This window comes from Dipodomys spectabilis, unplaced genomic scaffold (assembly GCF_019054845.1).
Source record: "Dipodomys spectabilis isolate Male_0828 unplaced genomic scaffold, ASM1905484v1 ptg000079l, whole genome shotgun sequence".
Lineage (NCBI taxonomy): Eukaryota > Metazoa > Chordata > Mammalia > Rodentia > Heteromyidae > Dipodomys > Dipodomys spectabilis.
In genome coordinates, this window is record NW_024870756.1 from 710827 (window position 1) to 727236 (window position 16410).

The 16410-nt window shown below is 43.4% G+C and overlaps 1 protein-coding gene across 5 annotated transcripts in view; it reads left to right on the forward strand.

Annotated features, from left to right (window-relative positions):
* Positions 1–16410, forward strand: part of Arhgap25 (Rho GTPase activating protein 25) — a 95372-nt gene that overhangs the window by 67891 nt on the left and 11071 nt on the right. For all 5 annotated transcript variants that reach the window (XR_006147883.1, XR_006147884.1, XM_042683072.1 and 2 more), the window contains exons 5-6: positions 1177–1384; positions 13096–13228. Coding sequence is in view for 3 of the 5 variants with exons in the window: in XM_042683072.1 (XP_042539006.1) it covers positions 1177–1384; positions 13096–13228 (341 nt within the window). In the remaining 2 variants the exon portion in view is untranslated. The remainder of the gene's footprint in view (positions 1–1176; positions 1385–13095; positions 13229–16410) is intronic.

Sequence of the window (16410 nt, forward strand, 5' to 3'; positions counted from 1 at the left end):
AAGAAAAGATGTGCAAAGTGCTTGGCATACTTCCTAGCACATGAGTACTCAGTAAAAACCAAGCCAGCTGTTTTGGTTTGCTTGCTTTATGGTTTTTGTTAGTCCAGGGCTTGAACTCCTGGCTAGCACTCTACCATGTGAGCCATAGCTCCTCTTCTGGCTTTTTGGTGATTCATTGGAGGTAGGAGTCTCATGGACTTCCCCTGCCTGAGCTGGTTTTGAACTGTGATCCTCAGATCTCAGATTCCTGAGAAGCTAGATTACAGCTATGAGCCACCAGCATTCAACAAGCTGTGATTTCATCAAATATGGGAAAATGTGGGTCAATTGAAAGACACTGACAGAGGCTAACCAAAATTTTCACTCCTGGAAATATTATGAGTAATTTGTCTCCCAGGTTGTGTCTGCTATCCTTGCACTCAAATCTTTTCTTAATGAATATTTTTATTATGTTTAAGTAGTTGTACAAAGGAGTTGCCATTCCACAAATCACTTTTTTTTTGGGGTCCGGTTGTGGGGCCTGAACTCTGGGCCTGGGCGCTATCCCTCAACTCTTCAGCTCAAGGCTAGTGCTCTACCACTTGAGCCACAGCACCACCTCCGGCTTTTTTCTTTTTTCTTATGTGGCGCTGAGGAATCGAACCCAGGGCCTCAGGCATGCAAGGCAAGCACTCTACCACTGAGCCACCTTCCCAGCTCCAACAACTCACTTTGTGAATACAATGCATCTTGATCAACGTCACCCCTTTCCACATTCTCACCCACCCCTTCCCTCACTTTTCTTAATTTTTAGGACATGTATTGAGATTGTTTTGCCACTTAACAAATCAGTTTATGTATATAAATGCATCTTGCTCTCTGTCATCCCTTCAACATTTTCACTCCCTTTGATGCGCCCTTCCCCTTATTTTTCCTCAATTCCATGGTATATACAGTGAATTCTTAACTGCATTCTTCCTCCCCTTTCCTCTTTATTTTGCTAAATCTCTTCCCCTAACTCTATCAACCCCACCCCTGCTTGGATGTACCCCTCCCCTCCCATTTCTTGATACTTATTTCGTTTGGCTTTGCAAGTGACATAGAAAAATTCAGAAATGGGCCAAGCACTTTGACTTATCAGCTGATCTGAGGAAAGTCAGAACGATGGACAGGTTTCATTTTCTTTTTTCTTCCCAGCCGTGTTTGGTCAGCGCTTGGATGAAACTGTGGCCTATGAACAGAAGTTTGGCTCTCACCCGGTGCCCATCCTGGTAGAGAAGTGTGCAGAGTTCATTCTTGAACATGGTGTGAATGAAGAGGGCATCTTCCGTCTGCCTGGGCAGGACAACCTCGTTAAGCAACTGAGAGATGCTTTTGACGCTGGGGAGCGGCCCTCCTTTGACAGGTATGCTGTCCTTGCCTGAGGTGTGATATATATGCTGTCTCTTCTACCTCTCCCTGCTAGCTGAGCTACAGATGCACACAGACATATTCAGGAGTTCTGGCTCACAAAAGAAAAAGGTCTTTTGTTCTCACAGTTCTGAATTTGGGACCTGGAACCCAGCTAGGAGAGCTTAGGTAAGAGACAATGATCTGAACAGATTCAAGTGATGCTTCAAATATAAGGGAAGAGGCTGAAAGAGTAGGGAATACAGAATCTGAGACCCACCCTTTCTAGGAAAGCCTGGAAGAGAAGACTATACAGACAACGTGGTTAAGAATCTACTATATCCATGGCACTTAGGGTCTTCCTCTGTGTTCTAGAAGAATGAACATTTCAAATTAGTCTCCAAGACTATAGCACTCCCTGACTTACCTCAGTTCTGTGCCTTCTGTGGGGAGCATATATGACTGTGACAGCCTTGTGTTCTCCCAAGTCTCCTCTGTGGCGGCTGCCTACCCTCTTCTGGACATGTCAGGTGTAACGACACTTCCTTTCAACTCTTCTCCTCCTTCCTCCTCCTGCCACTTGGCAGGGCTTTCCCACTGGGTTGTGCTGAGCTGCTACACCCTCCACCCCTGTGCCTATTATGCAATGCCCATTCTGGGGTTACCTGCAGATACTTGTCCTACTGGCATCACATCCATTGCTCTTTCCAAATTACCAACCCACAAGGCAAGATTTAATATGATAAGCCTAAATTCCATTTCTTTTCAAACACTGAAGTCCCCCAAAGCTTATTTAGGACAGAGGGGAAAGCTGTAGACTTGAGTATTGGGCTTGTGTGGTCGTTGTCGGTGTTTCCCTTCTCCACCACCCTGCTTCTACCCCAGCATGGCCCATCTTTCCTCTGTAACATTTCTGAGGTCTATCTGTTTCTGTCTGTGCTCACTGCTATAGTCTCAGTTTGGAGCCTGCTCCTGGGCCCTAAATAAAGAGTAGATCTCATATCTTTTCCCCCATGACTCTCCAAGCCTCCTTCCCTTCCCCCTCTCTCCTGACCTGATCCTCACCATCTCCCACACACCACACACAGTTCAGATGAACATGATCCATGATTGGCCTCCCTCTCTGCTACCTCTAAGCCAGACTGGCTTTCTGAGAGTCAGTCTAACATGGGTCACTTTCCCTTCAGAGATATTTGTGCTGGTTTCATTGACCTCTTGTTTGGTTGTAGGGTTTGGAAACATTTACATCAGTTATAGACTCTTTTTTTTTTTTTTTTGCTGGTCCTGGGGCTTGAACTCAGGGCCCGGGCACTGTCCCTGAGCTTCTTTTGCGCAGGCTAGCACTCTACCATTGAGCCACTTCCACCTCTAGCTTTTTCCAATTATGTGGTACTGAGGAATCATACCCAGGGCTTCATGCTTGCTCGGCAAGCACTCTGCCACTGAGCCACATGTCCATCCCCATAGATATCTTTTAACCTCTTGAAACAATACATTTTAGAAATCACTGAGTGGCAGAGGGGGATTGGGAGGACAGAGCCCCTTTCTGATGTCCCCATCAGCAGGTCAGTGGATGCTTCCTTAGATCTTCTACATTGCCCAAATTGTGTGTTCCACCAGAAGAATCCCCCATTGGCTCACTAGTATCGAATCTACATGGGGACTCTTGTGTTGGAGATTCTAGCACAGGTGTGGAAAGTTCTTATTAGAGATAGAAATGTAAAGTTAGCATTTTCCTTATCAGTTCTGTGTTAGGCATGGGTATTTCCCATACCTATACTTCTGTGAGAAACAGGCCAAATGGATATTCCACATCATTAGCAGTCCTCTCCAAAGCAAGGGCCATCGGAGCCTTCTGAGGGGCCTAAGGTAACTTCGGGTGAATGAGTTGTTAAATTCAGAATCCACACAGTGCCTAGTGCTTGAATGTATACATCCATTTGAGGCTTTTCTGCTAGGTTGGAGGATAGCCAATTCAGGAAAAATGATGCTGGAAGCATCGAAAAGACTATCAGAATGACATCTGAGTCAGTCTTAATTTGGTGGGGCATAGATATCACATAAAAATGTGTAGAACCAACTGTAGAAGTTCCCTTGTGTTAAGAGAACTATGAAAACTTAGAACAGGGAACTCTTGACATGAGAGGTTGCTTCCGCCAAAAGAAATGAAGTTTATACTGAGATCCAATAACAAGAATGAGACGTTAGCCAGGTCATCAGTTGGCAATATCAGGCTGACAATGTGGAGGGTTCACAGTCCCAAGTGTGTGTGTGTGTGTGTGTCCGTCCGTCTGTCCTTTTATTATAATTCTGACCCATCTTATATTCATTTGTATCTTTGTATGTGGCTATAATCACTTTCTCTTTCTAGTGTTGAAGATTTTTATTGTCTTTAGTTTCTTCTGATCAAACTTATTATTTTTTTTAATGGATGGTATTTTTTTTTTTTTTACCAAGAATCCAGTTCTGACTTGTCATTTGTGTTCTTTTCCTCATCTCAATCCCTTGTTTCCTTTGTTCATTCTGTGTTTTCTCTGTGTTGGGGGCTGGTCCAGGCAGAGCATCAGTGAACAGAAAGCTGGAGGCAGAGCTACCAGATAGAGGCTGGAGCAGGATCCTGGGAAAAAAACCAAATGACCTTCTGAATAGGGCAGTTAAAGGATAAGAGGGGCTTCAAGGGTTTTGCATGAGTTTGGGGCTCCTATATTGAAGAGATTTTGGAAGTTAATTGGATGTGTGTTAGAATCCCTAGACTGGCTTGCTCATGGGGACATGAAGAGAATGCCACTCCTGCAGATTGTCAGCTGATTGTCTTTATGTCTATTCCTTGGGAACTTCCCATCATGTGTTGACAACTTTTCCCAGCTAGCTCTGTTCAGAGATATTTTTAGACAGCAATTCAGCAGGGTAGGACCTTTCAGAATCTCCATGTTAAGGGAACAGTTCCGCCCCAGATTTCCTGAGGGCAGCCATGGAGCGTAGGCAGGGATCTGTGCCAGCTCTGTGTTTTCTTTTAGAGGTAGAAAGTTCATAGGCTATGAAGGAGGGGCAGAGAATGGAGAGAACTGTCGAACAACAACTGGCTACCAAGAATAAAAACAAAATATCGTACACAAAGCTCAAGGCAGAGCTTTATAGACAAGTTCTGATGCTTTTCTTTCTCTTGGCCCAAATATCTCTCTTTTCCTTCTGCTGTCCAAACCTACCTCCTGTCCCTCCTCCCAGAGGAATATCATCCCAGTCGGCTTTCATTCCCCTTTGCTGAATGGTCCACTACAGACAGACAGATATATGGACCATAGAGCTTAAGAGCACAATAAGCCAAGCCATCTAGGTATGTGTAAACCCTCTGAGTTCCCATAGTGACTCAATTACCTGATGCACTTCTCAGAACATGTTCTCTTTGTTAAGCAGTATGTGAATGTACGTGGAGATTCAGATTTATTTTCTCTTATAATGCTGCAAAATAAATTCAGTTACCTCCAAGCCAGAGGTCAGCAAACTTTTGATAATGGGCCACATAGTAAATATTTAGATTTTTCAGGCTAGAGATCTTTTGCCACAGCTATGAGCAGTGTGTGCTCTTACATTTAGGAAGCATAGTAGAATTGCATAGATCAATGAGTATGTGGGGGTCTAAAACTTTATTGTGTTGAATTTCATAGAACTTCCACAAGCTGTGAGACAATTTTTAAAAGTATTTTTCCCTCGGCCATTTAAAAATGTTGAGAATCATTTTCCGTTTGCAAGCTACATAAATACAGGTGCTGGTCCAGCTCTACCTCTTAGCTGTGGCTTTTCAGACCCTGCTATGAGTTGGAGAAGCTGAACCACAAAGCCTTGCTTCTTTGCATCAACCAGATACTCATCTGAATGTTGGCTCAGTCCTTGTAATGAGGGACAGGACCTCCTTTCCTCCTCTCCAGGAAGACACACATGCCTTACGCTGTAACTCGCCACTTTTCAGATTTTATCTGGGGTGTTATTTTATCTGAGGAATCATCTATGGCTTCCCAGTTCTGGCTTGGGCATCACTTTCTTTTTTTTTTTTTTTATTGTAAAGCTACTGTACAGAGGGTTACAGTTACATGAGTGAGGTTATGAGTACACTTCCTCTTGAACATTGTTACCCCCTCCATTGTTTTCCCCCTACCATCCCCTCCCTCCCTCCCTTCCCCGAGGTTCTTTTTTTTTTTTTTTGATTGTGATTAAATGATTACATAATTTCAAAGTCACAAGTTCATTCTAACTTCCCTGGAGCAAATTGTCTACCACAGTCTGTAATATATAACAGTGTTCACATGTTATATACCATATTTGTGATCAGCAGCATGAGGATATTTAGTAGTGGTTCAACCAGATGAGCGGGAGTTCTTTGTTTCTTAAGTCCTGTTAGTTTTGTCGTATCACCTAACCTTTTGGATTTAGCATCCACTTATGAGGGAGACCATGTACCGTTTGTCTCTTCGTTCTTGGCTTACCTTGCTCAACATGATTCCTTCTAGCTCCATCCATTTCCCTGCAAATGCCATTATTTTGTCATTTCTAATGGCTGCATAATATTCCATTGTGTATAGATACCACAATTTTTGGATCCATTCATCTGTGGTGGGGCACCTAGGTTGTTTCCATATCCTAGCTATTGCGAACAGTGCTGCAATAAACATGGAGGTGCACGTGTCCTTGTATATTGGTTCCTGTTGTTCAGGGTAGATGCCTAGAAGTGGTATGACTGGGTCGTAAGGGAGGTCAATCTTTAGCTTTCTAAGGACCCTCCAGACTGCTTTCCAAAGTGGTTGTATAAGTGTACATTCCCACCAGCAGTGTAATAGGGTTCCTCTTTCTCCACATCCCCTCCAGCATTTGTCGTTGGCTGATTTGTGGATGTGGGACATTCTGACTGGGGTAAGGTGGTATCTCAGGGTTGTCTTTATTTGCATTTCCTTCACCACCAGGGATGATGAACATTTCCTCATGTGTTTCTTTGCCATTTTTATTTCTTCATTTGAGAAGTCCCTCTTTAGTTCCCTTGCCCATTTAGTAATTGGTTTGTTAGGTTTGGGAGGGATTAGTTTCTTGAGTTCCCTGTATATACAGGATGTTAACCCCTTGTCTGATATATTGCTGGTAAATATTTTTTCCCAATTAGTTGGTTGTCTTTCTAGCTTAGTTGCGATAGATTTAGCTGTGCAGAAGCTTTTTATTTTAAGGTAGTCCCATTTGTCGAGTCTCTCTCCAACTTGTTGTGACCCTGGGACTCTGTTCAGGAAGTTCCTTCCTGTGCCTATTAGTTCAAGTGTCTCTCCTACTCTGTCCTGCAGTAGTTTCAGAGATTCAGGTTTAATGTTAAGGTCTTTAATCCATTTTGAGTTGATGTTGGTGCATGGTGATAGGCTGGGGTCCACTTTTAGTTTTCTGCATGTGGCTGCCCAGTTTTCCCAGCACCAGCGGTTGAAGAGGCTGTGTTTCTTCCATTGTATGTCTTTGGCTCCTTTGTCGAATATCAGCTGGCTGTAGGCCTGTGGATTTATATCTGGATCTTCTATTCTGTTCCATTGGTCTTCGGGTCTGTTTTTGTGCCAGTACCATGCTGTCTTTGTGATTATAGCTCTGTAGTAGAGTTTGAAGTTCGGCATGGATAGCCCTCCCATATTGTCTTTATCCCCTAGAATTGTTTTGGCTATTCTAGGTCTTTTGTTGTTCCATATAAATTTTTGGACTGTTTTCTGTATTTCAGTGATGTACGTCATTGGGATTTTAATAGGAATTGCATTGAATTTGTATATTAGTTTTGGAAGTATCACCATCTTTACTATATTAAGTCGGCCTATCCAGGAGCATGGGAGGTCTTTCCATTTCCTAGTGTCTTCTGCAATTTCTTTCTTTAACTTTTTATAGTTCTCATTAAATAGTTCTTTTACATCTTTGGTTAGGTTAATTCCTAAATATTTTATTTTTTGGGAGGTTATTGTGAATGGGGTTGCTCCCTTTATTTCCCTCTCTTCCTGTGCGTTATCAGTGTATAGGAAGGCAACTGATTTTTGTGGGTTTATTTTGTATCCTGCTATTTTGCCGAAGTGACTTATGATTTCTAAAAGTTTGGGGATGGAGTTTTTGGGATCGTGGAGGTATAGTATCATGTCGTCTGCAAAAAGGGATAGTTTCACTTCTTCTTTCCCTATGCGGATCCCTTTAATGTCTTTTTCTTGCCTTATTGCCCTGGCTAAGGGTTCTAGGACTATGTTGAAGAGGAGTGGAGACAGTGGACATCCTTGCCTTGTTCCTGTTTTTAGGAGGATTGGTTGTAGCTTTTCCCCATTAAGTATAATATTGGCTATTGGTCTGTCATAAATGGCTTTTATTGTTTTTAGAAATGTTCCTTCTATTCCTATTTTCTCCAGAGCTTTTAGCATGAATGAATGTTGAATTTTATCAAAGGCCTTTTCTGCATCTGTGGCGATAATCATGTGATTCTTGACCTTGGCTCTGTTGATATGCTGGATTACATTTATTGACTTACGTATGTTAAACCATCCCTGTGTCTCTGGGATGAAGCCTACCTGATCATAGTGTATTATTTTTTTATGTGTTTCTGGATTCTGTTAGGTAGAATCTTGTTAAGGATCTTTGCATCTGTGTTCATCAAGGAGATTGGCCTGTAATTCTCCTTTTTGGCTGGGTCTTTGCCTGGTTTGGGGATGAGTGTGATATTGGCTTCGTAGAATGAGTTTGGGATAGCTCCCTCCTTCTCTGTTTCTCTGAAGAGCTTGAGGAGTATGGGTATTAGTTCTTCTTTAAAGGTCTTATAGAATTCTGCTGTGAATCCATCTGGTCCTGGGCTTTTTTTTGTTGGAAGACTTTTGATAGCTTCCTGTATCTCATTATAGGATATTGGCTTATTTAATTGGTTAACTTCTTCTTTGCTCAGTTTGGGTAACTTGTATTTCTCTAAAAATGCATCCATTTCCGCCAGATTTTCTTCCTTTAGAGAGTATAGCTTTTGAAAGTAGTCTGTTAGAATTGTTTGGATATCTTGGGTACGTGTTGTGATGTTTCCCGTGGCATCCCTAATCCTATTAATATGGGTTTCCTCTCTTCTTTTTTTAATTAATCTTGCCAACGGGCCATCAATTTTGTTTATTTTTTCAAAGAACCAGCTTTTTGTTTGGTTTATTTTGGTTATGGTTTTCTGATTTTCTAATTGGTTAATCTCTGCTCTCAATTTGGTTATCTGGCTTCGTCTAGTAGCTTTAGGTCCCATTTTTTCTTGTTTTTCTAGCTGTTTTAGTTGCAACATGAGATTATTTACTTGGTCTGTCTCCATTCTCTTGATGTGGGCACTGAGGGCAATAAATTTGCCCCTCAGGACTGCTTTTGCTGTGTCCCACAAGTTTCTTTGTGAGGTGTTTTCATTTTCATTGAGTTCTAGGAAATGCTTTATTTCTTCTCTGATCTCTTCTGTTACCCAGGCCTTGTTAAGGAGTGTGCTGTTCAATTTCCATGTATTAGAGAAATTTCTGCGGTATGCTTTGTTATTGAGAGCTAGCTTGATTCCAGTGTGGTCAGATAGGATACAGGGGATTATGTCGATCCCTTTGTATTTGCTTAAGTTCCTTGAATGAACTATGATATGGTCTATTTTGGAGAAAGTTCCATGAGCTGCTGAGAAGAATGTGTACTGTGTTGTTTTAGGGTGAAATACTCGGTAGATGTCAGTTAATTCCGCTTGAAGTATGGCCTCACTTAATTCGGTAGCTTCTTTGCCAATTCTCTGGTTGGTAGACCTGTCCTTTGGTGAGAGTGGCGTGTTAAAGTCTCCTAGTATTATCGTATTGGGATCTATTTTATTCTGTAAGTTTGAGAGCATTTGTTTAACATATCTGGGTGCACCAATACTTGGGGCATATAAGTTGATGATGGTTATATCCTCCTCTTGGATTGTTCCCTTTATTAATATGTAGTGTCCGTCCTTGTCTTTCTGTACTGATTTTAATGAAAAGTTTATTTTGTCAGATATCAGGATAGCTACACCTGCTTTCTTATTGGGGGAATTTGATTGGTAGATCCTTTTCCACCCCTTCACTCTGAGTTTGTTTGTATGTTTGGCTGAGAGGTGGGTCTCCTGAAGGCAACAGATGGATGGGTCTTGTTTTCTGATCCAGTCCTCAGTTCGTTTTCTTTTAATTGGCGAATTCAGCCCATTTATATTAAGAGAAAGTATAGAGAGATGCATTGTTGTCCCTGCCATTCCGTTTTCCTAAGTTTTTCTTCTTTCCTTTCCTCCTGTGCTTGCTCAGTTAGACTTTGAGTAATGCCTGTTTGGGGCAGGTCCCAGTTCCTGGTTGCTTTCTTCAGGTTGTGTCCCCCCTCTTAGAATTCTTTGTAATGCTGGCTTAATGTTTATTATTCATTTAGTTTTTCTTTGCTATTAAAAGTTTTCAGTTCTCCATCGAATGTGAATGCTAGCTTTGCCGGGTATATCAGTCTGGGTTGGCAGTTATTGGCTCTCAGGGCTCGTATGGTGCTTTCCCAGGCTTTTCTTGCATTCATTGTTTGTGTGGAGAGATCTGCAGTGATTCTAATTTTTTTCCCGTTGTAGTATAGCTCCTTCTTCATTTTTGCTGCATGCAGGATTGTTTCCTTATTATTCAGATCCATCATTGTTACTATTATGTGCCTAGAAGTGTTTCTCCTGGGATCTTGCTTGTTGGGTGTTCGATAAGCTTTTGTGATGTAGTTAAGATGGTCGTTTTTGAGGTGGGGAAAATTTTCATTGACTATCTTGTTAAATAGGTGTTGCATTCCCTTGCTCTGGAATTCCTCACCTTCGTCCACTCCGATTATGCGAAAGTTAAATTTTTTAGCATTATCTGCTTGCTCTTGAATTTCCCTTTGGTTTAATTTGAGTGATTTTTCCATATCTGTCACTTTTTGGTCCAGTTGGTGTATTCTGTCTTCTGTATCTGACACTCTACCTTCCATTTCATTCACTCTGTTGACCGTGGCTTCTATTGTGGTTTGCATGGTGGAAATGGATCCCTTTATGGATTCAATGTTGGTTCTCAGAGTACTGATCTCACCTCTCAATGAGGTGAGATCAGTATGCATTACCTCTAATTTGGCGTTTATCTCACTTCTTACTGAGGTTTGTGCAGCTTCTATTTTTGCATCCAATTTTTGTTTGATATCCTGTATATCTTTTGATAGTTCATCCTTGTGCTCTTTCAATTTCTGATCCATTTCTCGCTTTATTTCTTGAGTCATTGCCTCCAGCAACCCTTGGATGTAGTTTTTGTCTTCCATTCCTGCTTTGCTCCCACTGGGGCTCTCCCCTGCGTGGCTGCTGGCTTTTGAGGTGAGCTTGCTGTCCTGGGTAGTGGTAAACCTTGTGATTTTTCTCTGTGATTTTCGCATGGGGGTTCAGGAGACTGCTCTTCAATCTTGTTTTGGTGTGTCTGTCTTTGCTTGGTTGCTGATTCTGTATTGGTAGAGAGAGTCTGTGCCTGATCTGGATTCTGTTGGGAGCCTATTTCCAGCTGCTATTCACTTAGGATTCTCAGCTCTCTGCTGTAGCAATTCCCGCCTTTGGAAGGGTTGAGCAGCCTAGACTGCTTGTGTTTGCTCCTGCGGGTGCTCTTGGGAAGATCAGATGCTCTGGATGCACTCTCCCAAATACTGGAGTCTGCTATGGGCTCCTGATGTGTTTTTGTTTGTTTGTTTTGGGCTGGTTGTGGGCTTGAACTCTAGGTTTGGGTGCTGTCCCTCAGCTCTTCAGCTCAGGGCTGGCACCCTACCATTTGAGCCACAGCCCCACTTCTGACCCTTTTTGCTTTGTTCAGGCGCCGGTCCCCTGGCCTGGTTCCGGCCCCAGCCTGGAGCGCGCTCGTTAGGCCTGTGCTAATGTGTATACCACCTTGGTTATGCAGCCTGGAGGACACAGTTCAAATTTCTTCTACTGTTGGTAGTCTTGACCCAGGGGCACTGTTCCTGGCTTGAGCATTTAAGCTCCCTTCCAGGGGCGCTCTTGCTCTGGCCTGGCCAGCAGGGTGTGCTCCACCGGCTGGTGGAGCTCTCCAACAGTTCCCAGTTTTAGTGGGTCCTGTGGTCCGGGTGTTGGGGTAGGGAGTCTAGGTCAGGGTCTGGGGATTCCCTCCAGCTCTGGTCTCCCTTGAGGGATTCACTGTCCCCTATTGGGTACTCACCCTGTAGGTCGTCAGTTGTTGTTGCAGTCCGTCAGTTGTTGTTGCAATCCGAGTTCAGTTGGGGTGGTTGCGGGCTGGGTTGGGCGGCCCCCCGCCGGGTCGTTGCGATCGCGATTGGGCGGGTGGTCTGCGGACAGGTCCCTTTGTGGCGCTGCTGGTGCCGGGCGGCTTTGGCGGGATGGAGCCTCTCCGCTCCGGTGGAGAGTGATGGGTGGGGTGGGATCCTCGTGGAGACTCCCGGCTGGTAGGTTTCTCTGTTCCTGGCGATCTGCTGTTCTGCAATCCGGTACCTGGTGATCTGCAAGCAGCCCCCTGTGTCTCTGTGGCTCCGGCAGCCCCCCGCCGGGCCGGCTGGCCGGCGGCTTGGCGCACTGCCGTGCGGCCAGTAAAGGTTGGGGGAGGGGTCTTCGCTCTTCTCTGTTCTGAAATTCTTCTTTTCCTCTCTTTCTTTTTTTTGTTATTTTCCACCTCTGGTTTTTCTCTGAGTGTTCGTCTTTTTGTTGTTGTCGGTCTCTTGGGGAGATTAAAGGTTGGAACTTGAACTCTCTTTTTGGTTGGAGAGAGCTGTGGCGATTCCCTACTGCCCCGTCGCCATCTTGGTCCCCCCTCTCCTTGGGCATCACTTTCTACACATCTATCCAATGCACTTTCCATACCAGACAGAGTCTCATACCATGGCACCAGCCACACAATTTTGTAAGGATTTGATAACACTTGTGTCCCCTCTGTGGCCTGATGAAGCCAAAGGTCCCCAAATGTCCCTTGGGATTTACTACTGAAATCCCAGTGCTGTCCAAAAGCAAAACAATGGTACTAAAAAAATGTAGCAATGAAAACTACACTGCCTACTGATTGAATGAATTATGGGGAAAATACATGACTGGATCTCATTCATTATAAGCGCAGTGGGAGATTAAAGATAGAGGTGCATTAAGGATATAAAGAGGTTAACACGTAAACATCACAGACTAATTTGACAGTGCTGTGAGGTACTGAGTGACTTAAAGAAAGTAGAAAGCAACAAAGACCAAAATAGTCAAAAGAGGTTTCATGGGAAAGTGGGCCTTGACTTTACCTTTAAGAAAATGGGTTGGGGGCTGGGAAGGTGGCTCAGTGGTAGAGCGCTTGCCTTGCATGCCTGAGGCCCTGGGTTCAATTCCTCAGCACCACATAAGCAAAAAGAAAAAAGCCAGAAGTGGCGTTGTGGCTCAAGTGATAGAGCGCTAGCCTTGAGCTGAAGAGCTAAGGGACAGCGCCCAGGCCCAGAGTTCAAGCCCCACGACCGGACCCCCCCCCCCAAAACAAAAGAAAAAGAAAAGAAAATGGGTTGGAAGATGCAGAGAAAGAAGTGTGCAGGGTTGTTGCACTAAAAGTACAAATTAGCAAAAAAATGTTTGGCTGTGATGGCACTCAACCAAAACTGTCCTCTGGAGCCCATGGTTCAACGGAGTAGACTATGTAGCAGGTGGAAGAGAAGAGAGTTATGGAATTTCCTGTTCAAAGTATGTTGCTTATTTTCTTCCAGAGACACAGATGTGCACACCGTGGCCTCGCTGTTCAAACTCTACCTCCGAGACCTCCCAGAGCCAGTGGTTCCTTGGAGCCAGTATGAGGGGTTCCTACTCTGTGGGCAGCTCATGAATGCAGATGAGGCAAAGGTTAGTGTCTCCTTATTTAGTTGTTCTGCTTTAGAAGAAAGCAGCTGGTTTCAGAATACTATTGTGGTAGGTGACAATGGGTCAGGGATCCCTATGCACTTTGGTGAGATTCTTTATCTGGGACTTACCAGCAAAAGATGGTAGGTGGTGCTGATGGTGGTGACCAGACTCCATACTTCATGAGATGTCATAATCCAGCAAAGAAAAGGATTCTTGAAGGGATAGCTGGGGTTAGGATAGATGGAGAGGAGAATGATGGAAGGTGACACTGATCAAGATTCATTGTACTCATAAATGGACATATTGAACTGAAACTCCTTTGTATAATTAGTTAAAGATGATTTAAAATAAATTTAATAAAATAAAAAAGGAAAGGAATGGAATGGATCTTAATCACTTATGTCAGACTCACTTAAAAAATAATAGTAGAACTGGAGTTGGGCACCTATGGCTTAGTCCTATAATCCTGGCCACTCAGGAGGCTGAGATTTGAGAATCATGGTTTGAAAAGCCAGCCAGACAAGAAAGTCCATGAGACTCTTATTTTCAATTAACCAGAAAAGTCAGGAAGTTGAGTTGTCGCTCAAGTAGTAGAGCATTAGCCTTGAGCACAAAAGCTCAGGGACAATGTTCATGCTTAGAGTTCAAGCTTGGGGACCAGCGATGATAGATAGATAGATAGATGGATGGATGGATGGATGGATGGATGGATGGATGGATGGATAGATAGATAGATCTGGATGCTATTGGCTGATGTCTATAATCCTAGCTACTAAGGAGGCTGGGATCTGAGGAATGTGGTTTGAAACCAGCCTAGGTAGGAAAGTTTGTGAGACTCTGATCTCCACTTATCCACCCCCTCAAAAGCTGAAAGTAGAGCTGTGGTTCAAATGGTAGAACGACAAAAATTAAAATGAAATGATGGAAAAGGTACTGTGGTCTTGATGAGACCCACAGGGATACAAGGCCAAGCTGGCCAAGCTGGAGGGCAGCTCCAGTTCTGTGATGGACATGGATGTCACATGTGGTTGCTCAAGGAATGCATGTGCCCTAGAGAGGACATACAGGGAACTGTTCTTCGATCTTTTTCAGCTACTGTTGCTCATGGGTCAATAATCTCTGTCTGTAATATCATGCCTGAGAGTGCAAGCACTTAACAACTAGAGAACTAACAACTGATGGTAACACCTTCATGATGTGTGTGTGTGTGTGGGTGTGTGTGCGTGTGCATGTGTGTGTGTAGGTGTGTGTGTGCACACGCTGGAGCTTGAACTCAGGTCTAGGAATTGTCCCTTAGCTTTTTCACTCAAGGCTGTCACTCTATCACTTGAGTCATCTCTACTTTCAGCTTTTTGGTGGTTAAGAGTCTCACAAACTTTTCCACCTATGTTGGCTTTGAACTACGAACCTCAGATATCAGACTCTGAGTAGCTAAGATTATAGGCATGAGCCACCAGTACCCACCTTTTAATTGAGATTTTTAACACCAAGGCCCATAAATATATTTATGCCATTTTGCTATTATAACTAAGTGCAGTTTTGTTGTTGTTGGTCCTGGCAGTGTCACAAACTCTCTCTAGCAAGCTGGTATACAGCAAAACCTGTGATCGTTACCACTTAGATTTAACTTTGATTTTGCCATTTGACATAATGAAATTAAACTTATTTAGTTAGACCAATTGAACTCCCTTCAATGATGGAACTGTTGTATATCTGCAATGTCTAATGTGATCACCACCAGCCATATATGGCTATTGGGCACTCGGAATGTGGCTCATGAACCTGAAGAAGCAAAGTTGTACCTTTATTTAATTTTAATTTATTTCAGTTTTAATAACTGTTGTATTAGACAGCACAGCAACAACTTAATCTAATTCTCATATCCACTGTGATATGAGTTGTTAGGTGACCAAGGAAGGTAACACACTCGAGTGACGTTAGTTGCATAGCTTGCTTCACAGACTACATAAAAGTACATATGAAAAGATAAATAGTGCCTATCTCTCCTGTGAGAAAACACAGATGAAAGCATCTGTATCTTGAGTAACAGTAGGAAACATTATGATTTGAGTAGGTCCTGGCACAAGAAATAAGGCAATCTTACATTTGGAATTAGAACAGAAAGAGAACAGTAATGGTATCTAAGATGTTACAGTTATAAACAAAAATCAGATCACATAATCTGATAGAAGACACTTTATATAGGAGTTGTAAATTTTTTAGGGGAGGAAAAAGAAGAAGGAAAAGTCTTCATTAATACAGATGTATCAGTTCACTTTTGTGAAAGCAGCAACACATTAGAGAATAAGGCTTAAAATTCAGCTGCAAAGGCAGATATTCATCTCACCCCTCCATTCTGGGGAAAGAAAAGGAGACACTGAGATCCTTTTGGCAATATTCCTTCCCCACGCTTTCCCATGAGAGACCTGCTTCTTCCAATGTCTCCTAGCCTCCACCTACTTGAGATTATTTATTTATTTTTTTATTTTTTGGGTCCGGTCGTGGGGCCTGAACTCTGGGCTTGGGCGCTGTCCCTCAGCTCTTCAGCTCAAGGCTAGCGCTCTACCACTTGAGCCATAGTGCCATTTCCGGCTTTTTTCTTTTTGCTTATGTGGTGCTGAGGAATCGAACCCAGGTCCTCGAGCATGCAAGGCAAGCGCTCTACCACTGAGCCACCTTCCCAGCCCCTACTTGAGGTCTTTGACAGTCTGATATGTTCCCCTCTAGAAAAATCTGGCAGTGATGGTCTCTGGAAGGAGTGAGACATAGCAACTTTTGCAAAGAATCCATTGTCTCAGAAGAAGAGACTTCTCACCACACTTCTCTCCAGCACTCTCTCTCGGCTAGAGAGATTACATCACAGGAGTAGGGATGGGATGTGAGTGAATGAGATTTCAGGGCATGTTTTCATCATCATGGCAGCTCATTGGTGTCCAGGGAGTGCTGGGCTCTAAAGAATGCCTGTAGTACTCTCACAAGCAGGATAGTATAGATGGTGATTTCAGACCCAACAGGCAGCTGTGGATGAAAAGAGCAAAGAGTTCCCTGTCGCCTGCATTCCTTGAATGAGGAGACCTGACACTCAAAGCCACTGCAGAACTTTCCTCTCTCTTCCCACTGGGCCAATTCAGCCCTGTGGCCCAGCAGAACTCAGCAAGGCCACAGTGCTTGGAAATATTCAC